The sequence below is a fragment of the Budorcas taxicolor genome, chromosome 1, assembly GCF_023091745.1.
Source record: "Budorcas taxicolor isolate Tak-1 chromosome 1, Takin1.1, whole genome shotgun sequence".
NCBI lineage: Eukaryota > Metazoa > Chordata > Mammalia > Artiodactyla > Bovidae > Budorcas > Budorcas taxicolor.
In genome coordinates, this window is record NC_068910.1 from 121,406,266 (window position 1) to 121,427,699 (window position 21,434).

The 21,434-nt window shown below is 38.6% G+C and overlaps 1 protein-coding gene across 1 annotated transcript; it reads left to right on the top strand.

Annotated features, from left to right (window-relative positions):
• Window positions 1–5,348: 5,348 nt before the first annotated feature.
• ABHD10 (abhydrolase domain containing 10, depalmitoylase) lies at window positions 5,349–19,598 on the top strand. The gene is made up of 5 exons (XM_052643810.1): window positions 5,349–5,499; window positions 7,961–8,144; window positions 11,839–11,950; window positions 12,355–12,492; window positions 18,855–19,598. The coding sequence occupies exons 1-5, from the start codon at window positions 5,358–5,360 to the stop codon at window positions 19,197–19,199; spliced, it is 921 nt and encodes a 306-aa protein (XP_052499770.1). The 5' UTR covers window positions 5,349–5,357; the 3' UTR covers window positions 19,200–19,598.
• The last annotated feature ends 1,836 nt before the right edge of the window (window positions 19,599–21,434 follow it).

A 21,434-nucleotide genomic window follows, 5' to 3' on the forward strand; every position in this document is an offset into this window, starting at 1 on the left:
CAAGTAAAAATTTTTTATTTGTTTTGCTTCACATAAAATGCCAGAAGACATGTAAAAATAAAGGGAGAGAATAGGGACAGGAATGATTGAGAATATTTGGATTATCCAGAACCACAGTAAGAAGTGTTTGTTGTTAAGATACTATGGATGCTGCAGTGATGTGTGTCACCTTAGTGCTTAATGGAGAACCAGAGAAATAACTCAGCAGCTTTTGGAGAAAGTTGTTAAATCAAGCAGCATCCTTGCTCTGTTTCTGGCATTTTACCTCTCAAGGAAGAAATCTCTTCTTTCATTTGTCCAACTTTCTTGGTGCCTTCTAAAGAATAGTTTCTCAAAACTCCAAAGATAAGCTGAATTCACTGTATCCAGCCTTTGCCTTTAACTCTAGCACCAGTCATTGCTCCAAAATTTATGACCAAGATAGTTAAGTGGCTTTACTCAAAGTCGTAAACCAGCCACTGTAACTTTTGCATAGAAAACAAACAACAAAAAAACTGAGGTAAGTCTTTACTTGATGCTTGAGGCCTCCAAGAACTGCTTTGAAGGACATCAGAGCTGGAATCCAGAGACCCTTGTACCACAAATTATTCAATCATATTTTTATTGGCCATTACATTTTTCTTCTGTTTGCCTCTGAAAATGCTGCTCTAGCAGATAACATACATCCTTATAAACCATTATTGTTTTCTATAGGATGGTCAGAAATTGGGGCCACTGGATCAAAGAGCATTGACGATGTAAATTTTGAATTGTCATAGGTGATATTATTACTTGACAAAAGAGTTTAGCAGTTTACTTTCTCACCATCCATACACGAATGCCAGCTTGCCAATAATTGTTCTTTTTAACTTCTGCCAACATGACGGGTAGGAAAAATGGCATGCTAATTTTTAACATTTAATGCATGTTATTCACGTTTTTCAATTAGTGAGGTTGATCATCATGTTTACATATGTGAACTGCCTATCACAAAAATTACATATTTTTTCTACCCATTTCTGGGAGCAGGCTAAACAGAAGTATTAATACTTTGTTATCCACTCAGTAAATCAATTTCGCTATATGTTTTTATTTTTTATTCCAGGGGTTTCAAATCTTGCTTTAAAAAGTTCCTTTTATCTATACTATATTCTCCTAAAGTGTATTTAATCCTCTAGGTTTTATTCTTTCATTGAGACGGTTTAGCTACTGGAATTTATCTTCGCACACAGTATGAGGGAGTGTGTGTTAGTCGCTCAGTCCTGTCCGACTCTGCGACCCGATGAACTGTAGCCCACCAGGCTCCTCTGTTCATAGAATTCTCCAGGCAAGAATACTGGAGTGGGTTGCCATTTCCTTCTCCAGGGGATCTTTCCCACCCAGGGATCGAACCTGCATCTCCCACATTGAAAGCAGATTCTTTACCATCTGAGTCTCCTGGGAAGTATGAGAGAGGGGTCTTAATAATTCAACAGTCCGACACACAAAGAGCTAGTACAAAAACAAATTGAAAAGAAGCAGTGAAAGTTCAGTTCCACTCCAGGCGCTTATACAAGCATGATTGAGGTCAGAATTTGGAAACATTCCCTCTACAAGTCAATATATTGAAAGGTTGTTGCTGTACCATGAAAGGTGCTGGGATTCTTGGCCTCCAACGGAGAAAAATTCAATTCGGGGCCAGTGATGAGGCTTGATCGCTCGGAGCTTTCGTGTAATAAAGTTTTATTAATGTATAAAAGAGATAGGGAAAGCTTCTGATAGACATCAGAAGGGGTCAGAAAGAGTGCCTCCCTGATAGTCTTTATTTGGTTGATAGACAGCTACCAACAGTCTGTTAATTAGAGAAAAAAGAGTCTGAAATACAGTTCAGTTCAGTTCAGTTCAGTCGCTCAGTCGTGTCCAACTCTTTGTGACCCCATGAATCGCAGCACGCCAGGCCTCCCTGTCCATCACCAACTCCCGGAGTTTACTCAGACTCACGTCCATCGAGTCAGTGATGCCATCCAGCCATCTCATCCTCTGTCGTCCCCTTCTCCTTCTGCCCCCAATCCCTCCCAGCATCAGAGTCTTTTCCAATGAGTCAACTCTTCACATGAGGTGGCTGAAGTACTGAAATACAGTACTTGGATGCAATTTCAAAAACGACAGAATGATCTCTGCTCGTTTCCAGGGGAAACCATTCAATATCACAGTAATCCATGTCTATGCTCCAACCACTAATGCTGAAGAAGCTGAAGTTGAATGGGTCTATGAAAACCTACAAGACCTAGAACTAACACCCAAAAAAGATCCCAAGATCCTGCCCCCAAAAAAAGAAATGCAAAAAGGCAAAATGTTTGTCTGAGGAGGCCTTACAAATAGCTGAAAAAAGAAGAGAAGCTAAAGGCAAAGGAACGATATACCCATTTGAATGCAGAGTTCCAAAGAATAGCAAAGAGAGATAACAAAGCCTTCCTCAGGGATCAATGCAAAGAAATAGAGGAAAACAACAGAATGGGAAAGACTAGAGATCTCTTTAAGAAAATTAGAGATACCAAGGGAACATTTCATGCAAAGATGGGCACAATAGAGGACAGAAATGGTATGGACATAACAGAAGCAGAAAATATTAAGAAGAGATGGCAGGAATACACAGAAGAACTATTACAAAAAAAGATCTTCACGACCTAGATAATCACGATGGTTTGATCACTCACCTAGAGCCAGACATTCTGGAATGTGACGTCAAGTGGGTCTTAGGAAGTATCACTATGAACAAAGCTAGTGGAGGTGACGGAATTCCAGTTGAGCTATTTCAAATCCTAAAAGGTGATGCTGTGAAAGCGCTGCAGTCAATATGCCAGCAGATTTGGAAAACTCAGCAGTGGCCACAGGACTGGAAAAGGTCAGTTTTCATTCCAATCCCAAAGTAAGGCAATGCCAAAGAATTCTCAAACTACCACACAACTGCACTCATCTCACACGCTAGTAAAGTAATGCTCAAAATTCTCTAACAGGCTTCAACAGTATGTGAACCATGAACTTCCAGATGTTCAAGCAGGTTTTAGAAAAGGCAGAGGAACCAGAAATCAAACTCCCAACATCTGCTGCATCATCGAAAAAGCAAGAGAGTTCCAGAAAAACATCTATTTCTGTTTTATTGACTATGCCAAAGCCTTTGACTGTGTGGATCACAATAAACTGTGGAAATTCTTTAAGAGATGGGAATACCAGACCTGACCTGCCTCTTGAGAAATCTGTATGCAGGTCAGGAAGCAACAGTTAGAACTGGACATGAAACAACAGACTGGTTCCAAATCGGGAAAGGAGTACGTCAAGGCTGTATATTGTCACCCTGCTTATTTAACTTATATGCAGAGTACATCATGCAAAATGCTAGGCTGGATGAAGCACAGGCTGGAATCAAGATTGCCGGTAGAAATATCAATAACCTCAGATATGCAGATAATACCACCCTTATGGCAGAAAGTGAAGAAGACCTAAAGAGCCTCTTGATGAAAGTGAAAGAGGCGAGTGGAAAAGTTGACTTAAAGCACAACATTCAGAAAACAAAGATCATGGGATCTGGTCCCATCACTTCATGGCAAATAGATGGGAAAACGATGGAAACAGTGATAGACTTTTTGGGGGGGGGGGGGGTGCTCCAAAATCACTGCAGATGGTGACTCAGCCATAAAATTAAAAGATGCTTGCTCCTTTGAAGAAAAATTATGACCAACCTAGACAGCAGAGACATTACTTTGCCAACAAAGGACTGTCTAGTCAAAGCTATGGTTTTTCCAGGAGTCATGTATGGATGTGAAAGTTGGACTATAAAGAAAGCTGAGCACCAAAGAATTGATGCTTTTGAACTGTGGTGTTGGAGAAGATTCTTGACGAATCCCTTGGACTACAAGGAGATCCAACCAGTCCATTCTAAAGGAAATCAGTCCCGAGTGAGTATTCATTGGAAGGACTGATGCTGAAGCTGAAACTCCAATAGTTTGGCCACCTGATGTGAAGAACTGACTCACTGGAAAAATACCCTGATGCTGGGAAAGACTGAAGGCAGGAGGAGAAGGGGGCGACAGAGGATGAGATGGTTGGATGGCATCACCGACTTAATGGATATGAGTTTGAGTAAACTCTGGGAGTTTGTGATGGACAGGGAAGCCTGGAGTGCTGCAGTCCATGGGGTCACAAAGAGTCGGACACAACTGAGCAACTGAACTGAACTGAATTAGAGAAAGGACATTCTCAAAATTCAGAGACTGGCAGCAGTTCCCTCACCCACTACATGCATTTTGAGATAACATTGGTACAAGGAGAGTTGTTCCGGGTCATAAAATGATTGACATGGATCTTGCAGAAAGGCAGGTTTCCAAGCAAATACAGTCTCATTAACATAGCTTAAGAGAATATTCGCATGAGTAAAACATACTAGTTTGTCAAGAGGGTTCTGAGTCTTAAGTGGAATCAACTTGAAGACAGAGTCCAAATACATAGTTCATTAACATAGCTTAAGACAAACATTTCCATAAGAAAAACACATTGATTAGCTCAAGGTTTGAGAAATGTTAAGTTCAGGTGGAAGCAGGTGTTGTTATGGCAACACAGAATTTTAAAAGAAACCTCTTTTAAAATTTGTATAGTGTTAAGGGGGAAAAATATAACACTAGTGGTTTGTTTCTCCTGCCTCTTAAGAGGGAGATGTATAATGTCTGACACTTGCACCCTCTTTCCTCCGTTTGGAGACCCCTGGCCTTCAGGCCTGTTAACCTACTCAGTATCAGGAGTGAGACCGACTTGCAATGCAGCAAGCTTAACACTTTATTTATGTTTCAGTTCCCTGGGGTCTCGGGATGACCAGATGTTTTCCTGTCTAGGAATGTTGCATGGGGATCCTCTTTTTGCTTCCAGTCCTGGAGTATCCACTGATCTAGAAAGCAGGCTACCAAGGACGCTCAAAATATCCCAAGCTGTCATAGGCCAAACGGGAACTGACTCCTTGAAAAAGACCCTGATGCTGGGAAACATTCAAGGCACGACAGGGGACAACAGAGGATGAGATAGTTGGATGGCATCACCAACTCGATGGACATGAATTTGAGCTAGCTTTGGGAGTTGGTGATTGTCAGTGGAGCCTGGCATGCTTCCTGGGGTCGCAGAGTCGGAGACGACTAAGTGACTTAACTGAAACCTCCCCACAGACTCCTCCAGCAGAAAAACGCTGTAAGAGCGCCGACACTCTGCGCATGTGCGCTCTCTGGGGGGTGGAAACTCTGGCCAGAGCTGTTTGTCAATTTGCTGCCTCCAGCCAGCGGCGCATGCGCACCTTTGTTTCTGGGCGCAGTGCGCATCTCAGTAGGCGGGCGCAGGGCGCAGGGGCTGCTGGGAAGATGGCGGGGGTGGGCCTGGCGGCCGTGGCCGCTTGGGTACCTTGTCGCAGGTGGAGCTGGGCGTCAGTCACCTTCGGCTTCCACCATGGTCTCAGCACGTTACTTGCACGGAAGACTGAGCGGACGCCACAGTGGCTCCGAGGTCAGTGTCCGAAAGACGAGTAAGACGCATTCTTTCGAACATACCGGATTTCGGCGGTTCCTGTTCCGTGCGTTTTTGGCGCTCCGTTCAGAAATCCTCTTTCCAGGTTCTCAGTACCCCAGTTCTTTTAACAATACTGATGAAGGTAGTGAGAGAGCTCTGCCAGACCCCGGGGCATCGTGACAGCCCGGGCAGTGGTTGGCGTCATGCTCTGTAGTTCAAGGATTCTCTCTGCCCAGCTATCCTGTGTTAAGCGCCCAAGACTAGGAAAAAATCAGATGTGCATTTAATGTGTTTGATTATTAATTGCTTTATCTTTTCTGTGCACGTTCTAAGGGGTTTACGGATCGTGACTGTTAGTTACGTAGACCTGCTCTCTCTCGAGCGATTTTACAGGAGGGTTTTACCTGTTCTTTGTAAAAGTGTTAACTTTCGCTTTTTTTTTGGTTGTTTTGGGTCTTCCCGCCCCAACCTTGCCGCCAAGATTCCAGCCCAGTAAAAAAACATAGCCATTACTCTACAAGGGAAGTTAGAATTTGGACAAAAATTAAAGCCCCTGAATATTTCTTTGTCCATGATTGTTCTCCGGCTCATCTCACCTCCACTCCACCATATATATAGCCTGTCTTCCTGAATTATGTCTTTTTGTTTTGGGATTCATACCCTTGTCCCCCAGCTGTTAGATGCATGGTGCTTGAAATGGGGACTGTCTTTGTAAATACCCTTTGTTTTGAGTTAAAATTTTTAAATATATAGTCAATTTAATTGTTCACAACCAAAAGGCTGCTATATATGTCCCTCTAGCAAAGTATAATATGTCATTTCAGTAACTAGAATATGAGTCTCTTTCACTGTTTAGTAGTTTCACTGAAGATATATGCCTAAGATTTTGAGCTAATTCTTATAGTACAAAGATCATTTATGGATATTATGTTAAGCAGACCATTTATAACTCATTAAGATTAAATAAATTGTAATGGTCTCATGGAAAAAAGGATGGGAATGAGTTTTTGAATGCTAAAGAAATGGGTAAAGAACATTTTTGCTGCTACAATCTGTCAGTCTACATAACTGGCTCCTATTTTCCTTGTTTTTCACTAAAACTTTTAAATTTGGCATATTTCACTCTGTGTTGAAACTCTGAAGCAAGCCTACGTGTAAAAGGGATAGCTTTAAGGCCTTCAGTTCAGTGTTTAAAGAATCAACTTCTCAAATCCAAAATGAGGAAAACGTTATTAGCTCACATGGAAGAAACTGTGAAGTTTTAATTAGCCACAATAGAGAAAGGTTTCAAGGAATAAAAAAGAGATTTCATTAGTCCAGAAAAAGACTATTAAGGGAATACACGAATCTGATTTCTCTGGAGGGAGAAAATGGGATTATAAATGACTTTTTGTTTTTAAACATTGTTCTACATTTTTTAAGAACAAGTATTGACTTTATGGCTTCCCAGGTGGTGGCCACAGTGTAAAGAATCTGCCTGCCCATGCAGGAGATGCAAGAGATGGGTTCAGTCCCTGGGTAAGGAAGATCCCCTGGAGGAGGAAATGGCAACCCACTCCAGTATTCTTGCCTGGAAAATGCCATGGCCAGAGGAACCTGGTGGGTTACAATCCATGGGGTCGCAGAGAGTCGGAGGTCACTGAGCACAAGCACCCGTTGACCTTACTGTCGGGTGGGGAAAGAACTTTAAAGATAGTGGAGTGGAATAACATTATAAGGGTTGCCCATTGTGCCTTTTTACTTGCATTCAGATTTGTGTGTACCTTTCAAGAAAGCCAAACCAACAAATAAAACAGTGATTGGGAGTCCTGTGAGAAATCTTTTTCCGAGAATGGTATTATATATTTATTCAAGATTATTTGTAAAGAAACTGTTAGCCAACCCTCCTCAGCAGCTAGAGAATCATGATTGACTATTACCATGGCCCAAGACCTTATGGGTGGAGAAAGAATAAGTAGTGAAAGGGGCCAGCACCTCTGTCTTTGATTCAGTTTCCCAACATTAGACCAAACTTGTTTCGCTCCCTCCCCACCAAAAAGTAGAGGATGTAAAACCCCTCAGACATTAAAAAAAATTTTCAAAAAAGACTGACATCTCCCAAGAAAAGGCTTAAAACTAGTGTAGGTAAGTATGAATATTGATTGATACTGTTTGGGACAGATGATAAAACAACAGGAAAACATTTTTGACAAGTCGCTCTGTCTTTAGTGGCCTAAAATTTCCTTGTGTATTTTGGAAGAATCATGATTGAACCTTGCTCAGAGAAAATCAATTGTGACATGATTTTTAAAGATAGGCACAGACTTATGACTTTAATACTTCATGTCTATATTTTTTCCTATGAAATGGAAATAGTATTTGATATCAATTTGATGAGTTAAGAAAGTTAAGATTGAAAATATGTATGGTTTTCCAAAAACTGTATTTGCAAACTTTATGTTTTGTGTGCTCTGTTCAGCTTGCAGACACAAGACATCAATCTCTTTCCTTAGTCGACCAGACCTCCCAAACCTGGCTTATAAAAGGCTAAAAGGCAAAAGTCCAGGAATTATCTTCATCCCTGGCTATATTTCTAATATGAATGGTACAAAAGCATTGGCGATTGAGGAGTTTTGCAAATCTCTAGGTCACGCCTATATAAGGTAGGAATAATACATTTCAAAGAAAATGTTACTACCATTTACCTTGGCAGTCAAGAATTACTTCTGCTCTAACCAACTGAAATAAATGCCAGCCTTTTTTATAGATTAATTTATTTTAACAGTCTGTAAACTTTCATCTTGTGATTTAGGGTTCATGTAAAATGCAGTCTTTAATAGTTTTTTTTTTTTTTTAACTTTTAACTGGAAGATAATTACTTTACAATATTGTGTTGGTTTCTGCCATATATCAACTTGAATCAACCATAGGTATAAGTATGTCCCCTCCCTGGTGAACCTCCCTCCCATCTGGTCTTTGTGCCACGCTGATGATGCTGGCAGACAGGGAAATTAGTCATAACTTAAGCGCTTTAGAAACAATATTCTAACATGACAGCAAACCAGTATACTAGGTGGTTTTCCTTTGGGGACTTAAGGACCGCTGTTATTTAACCACTGTTTATTTCATTTCTTTCAAAATATGCAGTTTAAAATAGCATCTGTGTTTAAAAGTACTGTAAAATTAATATTGTGTAATTCACATTTTCACTGAATTTCCTCTTTCCTCTCACTTCTGTAGTCTGAATATGTATATATAAGCATAAGTAAGGATATGTGTTGTTTACTACTTGATTTTACAATTCTTAATATTTCATACTGATAATTACTAATGTTTCACTGTTATTAGGGTTGCTTACTTAGAACAGTCATTTATTTAGTGCCTCATTTGCCAGAAGAGATATTATGGGTTAGTAAAAAGAGCACTGGCCTGAAATTCAAGAAACATGGACTCTAGAATTAATGCTAACATTAGCGATGACATGATGAGTCGGTTAATAAATGCTGGACCTGTTTTCTTCATCAAAAAAAGGAGATTGGATAACAGATAATTTCTGAATTCATTTCTAGCACTAGCAACCTAAAAATCTATTTATGTAGTTCTAGAAGAGTTTCACTATCATTTACTCAATAGGTCTAGAAAATACAACTTTTGGAAGTAAAATAAGTAATTAGAAATAAAAATAAAGTTTTAGACTTAAAAATAACTTTTATCTACTCAGTATATTAGCAGAAATTGTCAATTATATGAATTTAGTCTTACTCATTTTATCAAATTAACTGAATTATTTCATTTTCATGCTCAGAACTCTTAAAAATGTTCCAAATTAACTGTTATCCTTAAGACTGGAGTATTTTTTACAGGTAGACCTTCTAGCCCTACAATGGTGCTGTAAAATATACAAAGAATTTTAAAATATGGTCATTGCCTGTAAGGATCTTTTAATCAGGGTGGAGGAATGCAAGGTAAAATACCTATGGGAAATTAGGCAGAAATATTCTTCAAAATGTGATTATGTCAAATAGCATGCTACTTAACTGTATATATTGAGAGAAAAATAGGGGTTGAAGTGGATAGAAAAAACTATAAAGGAACACTGAAAAATAGTTAGAATTTAGGTAAGAAGGAAGAGAAATCCAAAGAGGACTATTTTGAGTAAGACATAATGATATCAGAAAAATTGCCATCATTCTCCTTTGTCCACAAAAGAATTTAACTCAAGAAATCCTCATTTTATCAGTTCTGAATTTCAATTGAGACTGTAAGAGCTATAGCCAGTTCCTGTCTGCCTATAAGATGTATGAGGGAGTTTTCTGCATTTTAGATGCGTATGAAATAAATTTTCTTTTTAAAGGTATGTTTAGTAACCATGATGAAATTACAGTGTATACAGACAATTATATGAATTTAGCCTTACTGCTTTTCTCCGCAGGAATATGTGGTACTATATTAAAATGTAACCTAAATGTATATTTATACACCTTTATACAGTATAGCCATTCATTACAATTTTTAATTTGATCAGGCTCCTTTTTATATGCTTTTCTCAAACTTCATTGCAATCTAATCACTATTAGCAGTTGATTGCCCTTTATCTTGTTTTAAGGGATCCCCAGGTGGCGCTAGTGGTAAAGAACCCGCCTGCCAATGTAGGAGACATAGAGATTGGATAAGAGATTTTATCTTCTATTTATACTCCTAGTTTCTCAGTTTCCTTTCTTGTGATTCTGTCTTTAAAACTTAGATCTTGAATGAAGAAATGGTGTTTTGTATATTATACAAGAACAGTACCTATGGTTTGGTGGAAATGGTTTCTTAATATCCTGCCACCATCCGGGATATTAAGATTGAGTCGGAGCTCAGGAATATAACACATGGCTTTAGGACTGGTCTTCTCTCGTGATGATTTCTAATAAAATTTAAAATTTTAGATTTGGGAAATTTAAAATATATTTAGACTTGAGAATATTGAGGCTGCTAGGACAGAATTGCCTTACTGTGATTAAAAGTTTTAAATTGCCAAATCTTTGTCAGTTGGTTAGGGTTCAGCAAGAATGAACTGTATTTTTTATTTGTTACCCATTAGTATCACTGAATGCTTGTATTTACCTTTTTGAAGGCCCTGTACATGTGTTCTGGAGAAGGGCATGGCAACCCACTCCAGTGTTCTTGCCTGGAGAATCCCCATGGACAGAGAAGCCTGGAGGGCTACAGTCCACAGGGTCACAAAAAATCGGACACAACTGAGTGATTAAGCGTAAACGTACATGTGTTTTGCATCTTCACCATATACTTGGAAGGCACCTGTAAACAATACAGCAAGCAGAGACATCTTTACCCACAGAGGAAGGTAAAGGAGAATTGGGTGTTTCTCCCCCATTCTCCCTGGTCTGCCTTCTACATCCCTTGGATTGAGGAGAAATAAAAACTGACTTAGACTTCAGCTTCTGCCTTGTTATCCTATTTCCCAAGAATCCAAAACTACATCACTTTATACTTAAAATTTTAATTTCTTTCCCCACTTTTAAATCCCTTATCTCTAAGAAAATATGTTACACCATTCTACTGTTCCTACATACCATTCTAGTGTGGGAGGCAGGCCACAAACCAGTAATCCAATAGACACATATCGTCAGGTAGCAGTATTTGCTGTAAAGAGAAGAAAACAGAGTAAGGAACTGGAGAAAGATGAAAGAGGCACAGCTTTAGGTTGAATGGTCAGAGAGTGCTTCTGGAGATGTAACACTGGAGCCCAAATGAAGGGAGGGAGCAGTCTAAGTGAATGTCTCAGGTAGAGTCGTCCTCAGGGAAGGAGAAGCTGATGTAAAACCCCTGAGTCAGGAATGTGGATGGTGTACTCCATTAACATGGAAAAGGAAAATGAGGATACAGTTGGGAGGGAGAGAGAAATGGAAGAAATGAGATCAGAGAGGTAGTTAGGGGCTAGAAGATGGTAAGGACTTTGGATTTTACTTAAAGGTTATACAGAACCTTTGAAGGGTATGTGCAGGACATGATCTTTTTTGTTGTTGTTGTTGGTTTTTTTTTTAAAGGATCACTGACTACTGTGTGGGGAATAGACTGTGAGGGTGAAAAATGAAAATGGAGATTTACTAGGAGACTCTTGCATTAGTTCAGTCGAGAGAGACTAGTGACTTGGACCAGGCTGGCACGGTGGAGGAGGTGAGAAAGTGAGTGACTGTGGGAGGTATTTGAAGGTTGATTTGCTGAAATACATACTGACTTCACTTTTATTTTAATAGAGTTGAGGCATTGTAATTAATGTGCTATCTTCCTTAGAAATTAGGGAAGCAGATAGTAGATATCTAGATACAAATATGTTTTCTCTTTCTCCAGGTTTGATTACTCAGGAGTTGGAAATTCAGATGGTAACTTAGAAGAATGCACAGTGGGAAAGTGGAGAAAAGATGTTCTTTCTATAATTGATGACTTGGCTGAAGGACCACAGGTGACTGTTTTTAATAAATATCATGATAATTGTTGTGGACTATAACCTCATGATATTGGAGCTTTTTCATTAGATGCAAATATTTAATATTTTAAATGTCCAACAGTCAATTTTTATATTTTAATGTCAAATCAATCAGTTTTATCATTTTCACCTTCTCCTAACATGTAAGTAGCATTTTACTTTTCATTTACAAATTTTATTTGTCTACTTTACTCTCTATTATAGACCTGATACTTTAACAAAAAGTAATCATGGTCTTAATTTTACTTTGTGCCAAATATTAGAAGTCTGGGAGCCAGTGGATATAAAGGCAGAAAATATATACAGTCTATGAAATTAGTCCCTCCATTACCAAAAAGAAAAAGAAATTCCTCTTCAAAACAGCGTGCTTTTGTTTTTAGATACTGGTTGGATCTAGCCTCGGTGGTTGGCTTATGTTTCATGCTGCAATCGCACGGCCACAAAAGGTTGTTGCTCTCGTTGGCGTAGCGACCGCTGTAGATGGCCTGGTGACACAATTTAATCAGCTTCCTATTGAGGTAAGTCCCAGGCAACCTCAGTGTATCCCTCCTGTTGTTCTGCTCCCTCTTTCTCTGAATTCTGTGCATGTGTCATCCGTCCTTTGGCTTATGATGCTGGCTCCACCTTTTGTCTTAACTGACTTTTTGTATACCATTTCTTTGCTTTTTTTAACTATTTGAGTGAGTGCGAGTCACTCAGTCGTGTCCAACTCTTTGCAACCCCATGGACTATACAGTCCATGGAATTCTCCAGGCCAAAATATTGGAGTGGGTAGCTGGTCCCTTCTCCCGGAGATGTTTTCTTTACCAATTGAGCCACCAGGGAAGCACCTTTTAACTATTTGGTCTCCTGTTTAAGATTTTCTATTTTTTCACAGTCCCTTCAAATCGTTGTGTCACATGAATGAAATCGTACTTTAAACTTTTTTTTTAATGTAAATTTATTTTAATTGGAGGTTAATTACAATATTGTAGGCTTCCCTGGTGGCTCAGAGGTTAAAGAGTCTGCCTCTAATACAGGAGACCTGGGCTCGATCCCTGGGTCGGGAAGATCCCCTGGAGAAGGAAATGGCAACCCCACTCCAGTATTCTTGCCTGGAGAATCCCATGGATGGAGGAGCCTGGTGGGCTACAGTCCATGGGGTCGCAAAGAGTTGGACACGACTGAGCGACTTAACTACAATATTGTGTTGATTTTGCCATTAACCACATTTATTTATTTGGATCATACGTTGTGACCTCTTTGTGTACCTCTTAGTCTTATTTTTTGGCCTATGGGTAATATTATTAATATCTATTCTATAACCATGTTAAACCAGCTAATCAGTTATGAAAGTTTTTTTTTTTAAGCCTTAAAACCTCAGATTCTCTCTTAGCAGAGCTCTCCAAGCACACACTGTCAGTCACACACGGGAGATAAGATTTGCCATTCCTGGCCTAGACACTAATTGGGTATTCTTTTTCTACTTCTAATTTTCACCTTTAAAAAAAGGTGCTTTTCATCAGTAGCATGTTCTTCCGCAAATCATGATAGAAATAAGATTTCTGAAATGATTAGAAAGGTAATTGGTTTATTATACTTTGCTCTTGAATGTATGTTTAAGCACTTTCATTGTCTGCGAGGATAAAAAAAGTGGTAAGTAATAGCTGTTTATTTTTGTGTGTGTTATTTTTTTGTTTGGAAATCAGTTGAGTTCTCCTCGGGTATATTTTTCCTTGGGATCTAAATTTCACCTATGGGACTAATCCTAGCAGAAAGAAACAGTCTGGAGCCATGGTTCAAAACATGTAGTCCCTAGGCCAGCAGTAACCGCATCACCTGAGAACTTGTATTAATAGCAATGTGTATTCTTGAGCTTCACCAGACCCACTGAATCAGAAACTGGGTGTATGGCCCAGCTGTCCGTTTTAACAAGGCCCCAGGTGAAGTTTGAGAACCACTGCTGTAGAGAGCAGGGAATAAGGAGGAGGAAGAAAAGAAAAAGAAGGAAAAAGCATATGTAGTGTTGAAAAGTAGAATATCATCGACTTTTGCCTCAAGCTCTGCATTGAATTCAGTGCTATGTACTATCTATTCTAAGTTTATTCTTATAAGTTCACATTGTTCTTCCCAGCTCTGTGAGAAATGACATTGTCTGCGAAGTCAGGTTCTTCATATGATTTCCTGTCAGGGCTAAAATTACGAAGCTGATCATCTTTGCACTTACCTATTTCTGAGATTTTTTTTCTTTTTTGTTTTACTTTCTTGTTTCTCGTACATAGATGCTTAATGTCCTCATGCTGCTAAATTTTCCTGCCATTGTATCCTCTGCATCTAAACCTTGAACCCCTTACACTGCTTCTCATGTTGGGAAATTATTTCAAGAAGATGGCCTGTTGGAAAGGCGTTGATTACACAGTTTTGGGGGGTTATTGGGAAATGGCAAGATCTATGTACATTTCTCTTTATGTGTATACATCCATCACTCAGAGGGAAGATATGGTAGATAGCCTATAATTGACTAGGATCTATGTCCTACAAATCAGGGTATTTCTTTGTTAATCCTAAATCATACCAGCGAAGAATTCTTAAACATGTTGAGCCCTTTAAACTTAAAAACATGCGTAAAGAAAGGGCCCGGACACTAGGATCTCTCTCCCTTCTCCACAGAAACAGCTAGTGCTTAGTGTCAAGGGAATAGACCTAGAGGTTTTTACTGTCTTCTTTAGTCCTGGAAATGTTAAGACCCAGCATTATTCATTGTTTGTGTGGGAATTTTATTTACCTCTAACTCTAATCATTGTTTCCTTCTGTGGATGCTTCAGTTCAGTCGCTCAGTCGTGTCTGACTCTTTGCAGCCCCATGGACTGCAGCACGCCAGGCCTCCCTGTCCATCACAAACTCCCGGAGTTCACTCAGATTCATTTCCATCGAGTCAGTGATGCCATCCAGCCATCTCATCCTCTGTCATTATCTTCTCCTCCCGCCTTCAATCTTTCCCGGCATCAGGGTCTTTTCCAGTGAGTCAGTTCTTTGCATCAAGTGGCCAAACTATTGGAGTTTCAGCTTCAGCATCATTCCTCCCAATGAATATTCAGGACTGATTCCCTTTAGGATGGACTGGTTGTCTCTCCTTGCAGTCCAAAAAGAGTCTTCTCCAACAGCACAGTTCAAAAACATCAATTCTTCGGTGCTCAGCTTTCTTTATAGTCCAGCTCTCACATCCATACATGACCACTGGAAAAACCATAGCTTTGACTAGAGGAACCTTTGTTGGTAAAGTAATATCTCTGCTTTTTAATATGCTGTCTAGGTTGGTCGTAGCTTTTTTCCCAAGGAGCAAGTATCTTTTAATTTCATGGCTGCAGTCACCATGTGCAGTGATTTTGGAGCCCAAAAAAATAGTCTCTCACTGTTTCCATTGTTTCTCATCTATTTGCCATGAAGTGATGGGACCTGATGCCATGATCTTAGTTTTCTGAATGTTGAGCTTTAAGCCAACTGTTTCACTCTCCTCTTTCACTTTCATCAAGAGACTCTTTAGTTCTTCACTTTCTGCCATAAAGGCGGTGTCATCTGCATATCTGAGGTTATTGATATTTCTCTTGGCAATCTTGATTCCAGCCTGTGCTTCATCCAGCCTAGCATTTTGCATGATGTACTCTGCATATAAGTTAAATAAGCAGGGTGACAATATACAGCCTTGAAGTACTCCTTTCCCGATTTGGAACCAGTCTGTTGTTCAATGTCTCATTTAACTGTTTCTTCTTGACCTGCATACAGATTTCTCTGTGGACACTAGAGGGCGTCAGACAGGATGCACAGTTGTTGGAATCCAAGCTTCACAGACACATTGCCTTCCTAGTTTCTTTTGGTGTAAGAATTATGAATATTGTATATTTTCTTTGTATAAAGCTGTTTTTACTATTCCTGTAGTTTTTGTTTTTGAGGCTTTGGGACATACAAGACTTTGTAAAGTTAAGTCTGCTCTTCAAATGTACAATATTCATTCACCTCAATAGCAGATAACAGAGCTAGTTGGGAAGCAGCAATGCTTAAAATGCAACTATTATTATGTGTTGGTAATTAGCATAGTTGCCCCTTCATCAAATAATCAGTGGAACTTAGTTCTAACTACTGAAATTACAAATTCAGGAACAGTCATAAGTAGTTTGAGGATAACTGAATATCATTTTTTTTGCTTTAAATATTTGGTTCACATGTTGCTTTAATGCAGAGCACCCCATGATATTAATATATGTTATAATATAGTTTTTTAGTCTATTTTAAGTCATTTGGCTATAGGTGTTTAGAAGTCTAGCTTTCAGATATACAGCTTTTTCACTGGAATATTTTTGGAATTTTATAAAATACATTAAAATACCTAAATACATATAGATAACATCATATATATTTTACTGTTTAAATTCTTTTTTGCCTCTGAATTTGTAATAAGTGAATAGTTTTAAATGTGGAAATACAATATTTTTACTGAAAATTTAAATACAAATTTTTTTACATACATTGTATGTAGCTTTTCTTTCCTTGTATTTTTCTTTATTTTTGATAAGCCATCCACCTGTCTTTTTCTAGACAGAAATTCCCTTCATATTATGTGGTTGCAAGAGGCTTAAAGCTATTTACATCTTGATTTACTAATTCAAGCTATGATAATCTTTCCAAAGAATTTATTATATACATATAACCCTTTATGTTCAAAGATGTTCCTAGAAGTATTCAGCAATATGGAAATGGTTGAGTTAATTATCTTGTATGCATTGTGGTAGACAGTTGTCCAGTCTTTAAAAACTTTTAATCTTATCTTTTAAAACCCAGAAATATATATACATTAAATAAATAAGCACTGAAAACTATATATGAAATGTAATAGCTAAGTGTTTTACATATTATATATCTAAAACCGAGCACATACGGAAATACTAGAAGGAAATAAGCCAGAATATTAATGGTTGGTTGTTACATCCATGAGATAGGGCTCTTGGTAATTTATTTCTTCTTATGCATTTTATATTTTCCATGTTTTCAATAATGAGTATATGTTACTTTAAGTAGAAAAAATGTTTAAGACAAATGGTCTCAAAAATAGAGATTCTTCAAGAATCAAAGAATACCCAGCATTTTATTTTAAAGGTAGAAATGATACCATTGCTCAGTTTTCAGGAGATATTTGCAAGAATTCTTTGTCATCCAGAACAACAAACAATTTTCTTCTCATTTCATAGAACTCTGAAAGGCAAAAACTACTTTTTTTTTTTACATTCAGCCTAAAATTGGGCATGTATTGTTGCCCCAGAGTAACCACTGTCTTATTTTTCATTTTTACCAGTATACTCCATTCTTCCCCCTTTCCCCCTATCTCACCCCATTTTAGTAACTTCCACTAATCACACTTTTCAGTTCAGTTCGGTTCAGTCACTCAGTCGTGTCCAACTCTTTGCGACCCCATGAATCGCAGCACGCCAGGCCTCCCTGTCCATCACCAACTCCCGGAGTTCACTCAGACTCAGGTCCATCGAGTCCGTGATGCCATCCAGCCATCTCATCCTCTGTCTTCCCCTTCTCCTGCCCCCAATCCCTCCCAGCATCAAAGTCTTTTCCAATGAGTCAACTCTTCGCATGAGGTGGCCAAAGTACTAGAGTTTCAGCTTTAACATCATTCCTTCCAAAGAAATCCCAGGGCTGATCTCTTTCAGAATGGACTGGTTGGATCTCCTTGCAGTCCAAGGGACTCTCAAGGGTCTTCTCCAACACCACAGTTCAAGAGCATCAATTCTTCGGCACTCAGCTTTCTTCACAGTCCAACTCTCACATCCATACATGACCACAGGAAAAACCATAGCCTTGACTAGATGGCAAAGTAATGTCTCTGCTTTTCAACATACTATCTAGGTTGCTCATAACTTTTCTTCCAAAGAGTAAGCGTCTTTTAATTTCATGGCTGCAGTCACCATCTGCAGTGATTTTGGAGCCCAAAAAAATACAGTCTGACACTGTTTCCAGTTTCCCCATCTATTTCCCATGAAGTGATGGGACCAGATGCCATGATCTTCGTTTTCTGAATGTTGAGCTTTAAGCCAACTGTTTCACTCTCCTCTTTCACTTTCATCAAGAGGCTTTTTAGTTCCTCTTCACTTTCTGCCATAAGGGTGGTGTCATCTGCATATCTGAGGTTATTGATATTTCTCCCGGCAATCTTGATTCCAGCTTGTGCTTTCTCCAGCCCAGTGTTTCTCATGATGTACTCTGCATAGAAGTTAAATAAGCAAGGTGACAATATACAGCCTTGACGTACTCCTTTTCCTCTTTGGAACCAGTCTGTTGTTCCATGTCCAGTTCTAACTGTTGCTTCCTGACCTGCATTCAGGTTTCTCAAGAGGCAGGTCAGGTGGTCTGGTATTCCCATCTCTTTCAGAATTTCATGATTTTTAAATCTAAACAGTTTTTATTCCTAAGATTTGATTTGATGTAATATGAATGCTGCCTGTACTGATTCTAAGAAATTATTGTATTTTTCTCCTCATTTTCCCTTTGAACTAGGATGAAACAACGCCTGATTTAAGATGTTATATGATAAAGTTAGTTAATCTGAGTTTGAATCCTAGCCACAGCAGCTACTGCCTTTCAACTTTAAAGCTGTGTACTCTAATATCCTCTTTTGTAAAATTGAAATAATAATAAAGTTATTATCAGGATCCTGTGAGATACTATGCAGAAAATACTTGTTATAGTTCCTTGTACCTGGTATTTAATTATTGATAATTATCATTGTTACATTTTTGTTATCTCTTTTCCTCTTGTTTCAAAGACCACTTTCCTTAGATTAAGACTATTGCATGTGTTAATGTTGCATAAATACTTTTATTTTCATTTGTTCCACCAGACAAAAAAGGAAATAGAGATGAAAGGTGTGTGGCCCATGCCATCAAAATACAGTGAAGAAGGAGTTTATCGCATTCAGTACAGTGTCATTAAAGAAGCTGAGCACCACTGCTTGTTACATAGTCCTATTCCTGTGAAGTGTCCCATAAGATTGCTCCACGGCATGAAGGATGATATTGTACCATGGCATACGTCTGTGCAGGTGGCTGACCGAGTAGTTAGCACAGACGTAGATGTCATCCTCCGAAAGAATAGTGATCACCGAATGAAGGAAAAAGCAGACATTCAGCTTCTGGTTTACACTATTGATGACTTAATTGATAAGCTTTCAACCATAGTTCACTAGAATCACAGCTTTAGTTGGTATGCAAAGTAATGGATCCAGAAGATGGAAGAGAGTAACAGATGAAAGACCTTGATACTTAGAAGGTTTTTCCTCTTCTCTCTACTTTGTAAATATCATGTGAGTATTTATCTAATGATGTATTTTCACAAGTGATACAAATTGTGAAGAAAGTGCCAGCTGCTGTTTGAAAAATATTCTCCCTCCTCAATCCCTGATTTTTTTTTTTATTAAAATATTTCCTATTTTTTTATTCAAGAAATGTTTACCTTCTGAATGCTTATGTTAACATGCCAGCTCTTACTTAGATTTGCTAATAAAGCTTAATTTTTTTATTTGGTATCATTGTATATGAAGATTTGTAAAATTATCTCTGATTTTAAAATGCAGTTCACAAAATATAGGAACACATTTATTGAAATCTGAAATGACTAGAGAAATGTATGAAGCATAATAAAGTTCATAAAAGGCTATTACTTTTTGTCTTTTGCATGTTATATTTGAACTTAAAATCAAGGTTATTCTATTTTAAGGGCTCAAAACTTTATAGATATATAAAGGATATATATCATTTTAAACTTCTGGCTAATATGTCATACAGTTAAGTGGGGGGATTTCATCTTTAAGCAGTAATGTTGTACAATCGCCAAGTTGTGTCCAACTCTTTGCGACCCCACTGACTATAGCATACCAGGCTTCCCTTTCCTTCACTGTTTCCCAGAATTTGCTCAAATTCATGTCCATTGAGTTGGTGATGCCATCCAACCATATCGTCTTCTATCTTCCCCATCTCCTGCCCTCAATATTTCCCAGCTGCAGGGTCTTTTCCAATGAGTCGGTTCTTCACATCAGGTGGCCAGTATTAGAGCTTCAGCTTCAACGTCAGTCCTTCCAATGAATATTCAGGCTTGATTTTCTTTAGAATCGACAGGTTTGATCTCCTTGCTGTCAAGGGACTCTCAAGAATCTTCTCCAGCACCAGTTCAAAAGCATCAATTCTTTGGCCCTTAGCTTTTTTTATGATAGTATTTTCATATTCTGATTTCTTATTCCAAAGAAGAAATGAATCTTACCAAGTGATTGCCACCTATATCAGGCCTTCCCTGGTGGCTCAGACAGTAAAGAGTGCCTGCAGTGTCGGAGACCCAGGTTTAATCCCTGGGTCAGGAGGATCTCCTGGAGAAGGAAATGACAACCCACTCCAGTATCCTTGCCCAGAAAATTCCATGGATGGAGGAGCCTGACAGGCTACAGCCCATGGGGTCACAAAAAGTTGGACATGACTCAGCAACTTCCCTTTATTTCTTTGCCATCTATATCAGAGACCTTTCTAAAATGTAGAGATGATAGTAAGAAAATATGAAATGGAAATACAGTTTGTATTTTTTTATAATTAAGCTTGTGCAGTAATCAGCCGTGATACAAATTGGTGTCTTAGCTTTTAAGTTTGGACTCCATTTAGCCTGTTTAGGTTACATCTGTCAAACTAAAACTTCATATATATACATATATATACACACACACATATATATATATACTGAACATGTGTCAAAGATTTCTTTAACTCATTGGTAAAGGAATAGGATGGTTCAAAGGACAATTCAAGAGGCATTTATAGATACTGAAGAATGTTGGGATAAGTCCTCTGCTGAAAAGCGTTAACATAGCCAATGACTGCTTATCCTCAAAGAGACCTGCTTACAAGAGTCACCCTTGGCTGGCATCTCATGAACTTGGATTTTAGGAACGTCCCCCTATTTTGTTAGGGAACTGTTGACCAAAACCATCTACCTTGGCCAAACACAATGATAACCACTTGTCTGAGCTGTCTCACAAAAGGAGGTCCCAATAAAGAACGCAGTGCTGCCACTGAAAACTAACCAGGAAAATTTGGGAGGGACCGCAAGGAAGGACGACACACCAACCCATAGTATGTCATAAAACTAACCTGAAGAGAGTGAGGGGAAAAGGGAACTCCCTTGCACTGTTGGCGGGGATATAAATTGATAACAGCCTCTATGGAAGACAGTATGGAGATTCCTTTAAAAACTAGGAATAAACTACCCTAGAAATACAATACTAGGAATAAAATGACCCAACAAATCCCACTATTGGGCATATACTTTTGAGAACCCCATAACTGAAAAAAGCATGTACACCAATGTTCATTGCAGCACTATTTACAGACATAGAAGCAATCTAGATATCTATCAACAGGTGAATGTATAAAGAAGTTGT

What these genes read in the sequence shown, in the direction of transcription:
- ABHD10 (XM_052643810.1), top strand. Translation starts at nt 5,358, where the DNA reads ATGGCGGGGGTGGGCCTGGCGGCCGTGGCCGCTTGGGTACCTTGTCGC. An exon ending in CTAGGTCACGCCTATATAAG is followed by an intron (nt 8,145 to 11,838) that starts GTAGGAATAATA and finishes CTCTTTCTCCAG; the next exon opens with GTTTGATTACTCAGGAGTTG. An exon ending in TTAATCAGCTTCCTATTGAG is followed by an intron (nt 12,493 to 18,854) that starts GTAAGTCCCAGG and finishes TTGTTCCACCAG; the next exon opens with ACAAAAAAGGAAATAGAGAT.